The sequence below is a fragment of the Mustela nigripes genome, chromosome X (assembly GCF_022355385.1).
Source record: "Mustela nigripes isolate SB6536 chromosome X, MUSNIG.SB6536, whole genome shotgun sequence".
In the NCBI taxonomy this organism is placed as follows: domain Eukaryota; kingdom Metazoa; phylum Chordata; class Mammalia; order Carnivora; family Mustelidae; genus Mustela; species Mustela nigripes.
Genome location: NC_081575.1, coordinates 65,727,030 through 65,729,210, shown reverse-complemented (window position 1 = coordinate 65,729,210; position 2,181 = coordinate 65,727,030). Strand labels below are relative to the sequence as shown.

The 2,181-nt window shown below is 42.5% G+C and overlaps 1 protein-coding gene across 1 annotated transcript; it reads left to right on the top strand.

The window, feature by feature from the left end:
- Positions 1–421: 421 nt before the first annotated feature.
- On the top strand, positions 422–937 carry ZCCHC13 (zinc finger CCHC-type containing 13). Its single transcript, XM_059385470.1, has one exon. The coding sequence runs from the start codon at positions 422–424 to the stop codon at positions 935–937; it is 516 nt and encodes a 171-aa protein (XP_059241453.1).
- The last annotated feature ends 1,244 nt before the right edge of the window (positions 938–2,181 follow it).

Genomic DNA, 2,181 nt, shown 5'->3' with positions numbered 1-2,181 from the left:
TAAACATATATTTTTATCCCCAGGGGTACAGGTCTGTGAATCATCAGGTTTACACACTTCACAGCACTCACCAAAGCACATACCCTCTCCAATGTCCATAATCCCACCCCCTTCTCCCAAACCCCCTCCCCCCAGCAAACCTCAGTTTGTTTTCTGAGATTAAGAGTCACTTAGGGTTTGTCTCCCTCCCAATTCCAGCCATGCTTTTGACTTCCAGTATGGAAGGAAAGGGCGGGCAGGCAGGCCGGCGGGGTGGGGGGAAGGGCAGCTGGAATGTCTGGGGCCGTGTGCAAACCTTCTGTGACGTTGCTGAGGTCCCTAGAGAAAAACGGCCACTTGTTTCTAAACCGCCGTAAGGGGAGTCGTGTCGGAGCCTCCGGGACAGTGGTGGGCCGGCTCACCCTAAGATCTCACGGCAGCCATGAGCAGTAACGAATGTTTCAAGTGTGGACGGTCTGGCCACTGGGCCCGGGGATGTCCTAGGGCAGGAGGGAGTCGAGGGCGCGGAGCCAGAGGCCGTGGTAGAGGTTCTCCGTGCAGTTCCACCAACCTGTCTGACATCTGCTACCGCTGTGGTGAGTCTGGCCATCATGCTAAGAACTGTGACCTTCTCGAGGACATTTGCTACAACTGTGGGAGAAGTGGCCACATCGCTAAAGACTGTATGGAGCCGAAGAGAGAGAGAGAGCAGTGCTGTTACACTTGTGGCCGACCAGGCCATCTGGCTCGTGACTGTGACCGTCAGGAAGAACCGAAGTGCTACTCTTGCGGTGAATATGGCCATATTCAGAAAGACTGTACCCAAGTCAAGTGCTACCGGTGTGGTGAGATCGGCCACGTGGCCATCAACTGCAGCAAAGCAAGCGAAGTCAACTGCTACCGCTGTGGCGAGTCCGGGCATTTGGCCCGGGAATGCCCCATTGAGGCTACTGCTTAGTTTTCCCCCTTTGTCCCCTCCACCCTTTTGCTGATTGATAATTGTATTATTTTCTCTGAAACTTCTTCACTGACCAAAAGTTGATACATGGAGGCAAATCCCAGGCCAGTGAGCTTCATTTACCATGTTGAAGGAAGAAAGGGCTGGAAAAAAAAATCTCAAAAGAAGTTGTTCACTTTTAAATGTCATTAATGTGTTTCTGCGCCACTGGTGAATCTGATTATTGGACAGTCATTCTAGACCTTAGACAATTTTTGGTTCTTTGTACTTTGATTAAACATTTCATTAACTGCTACTGTGTGCCAGCCACCACTGGAGGAATTGGGGATATATCAGTGAACAAATCAGATCCATGTTGGGAACACAGGCCTAGAATCTATTAACAAATAACACACAGTGTCAGTGAAGATAAATCGTTATAGAGAAAAAGAACACCAGGTAAAAGGATAGAATATGCTGGGGAGGAGACATGTAGTTCTGTCTTAGATACACAAAGTGCCCTGAGGAAGTGACATTTCCTCAGAGATTCGTTGATGAATAAAGCTGATTTTAAAAATGTCTATGGTCTTGTCAAAGTAATTTTAACTTTGTTGTATATTGACTGTTTTGAATTATCTGACCTCATTAACTTTTAAATAATGTTGGAAAGACATCTCTATCTGGCCCTGCATAGAGTATACATTTTAATGAAAATAAACCAGAAAATGTGTATAATATATATAAGTAGCTTTGAGAGAGAGCAATGAGAAACGAACAAAAAAATTTCGCAGCAAATGGTTGACATAAACACGTGGCAAAGTTTGGACTTACATGTTTTTAAAAATCTAACAAGTATAAACATTAATATTAAACATTGGGACTTTGACAATTTTAAAAATACCTATTTTCATAGATACGATAATTTATATTTAGGAGTTTCTGAAAAAATGTGTTGTCAAAGATATAAAGATGTTCAGTTTCAAATTCTGGGATCTATTTTTAAAGATCAAATCTGAAAAACAATGGAAGTTCTATAAAGTAGAAAAGGTACTTTTAAATTTTAAATAAAACTTGGGATGGGGGAGGTAACCATGATTGAAGTTGTAATGAAAAAATGATTTGGAAAATAACTCAATGTCAAACCTAGGATGTGATAGAATTTATATTAGAACAGAAAAAAGTCTGTAGACATCAAAGAAATAATAAAGGACTATAATGAACAACTCTACACACATAAACTGGACAACTTAGATGAAATGGTCCGA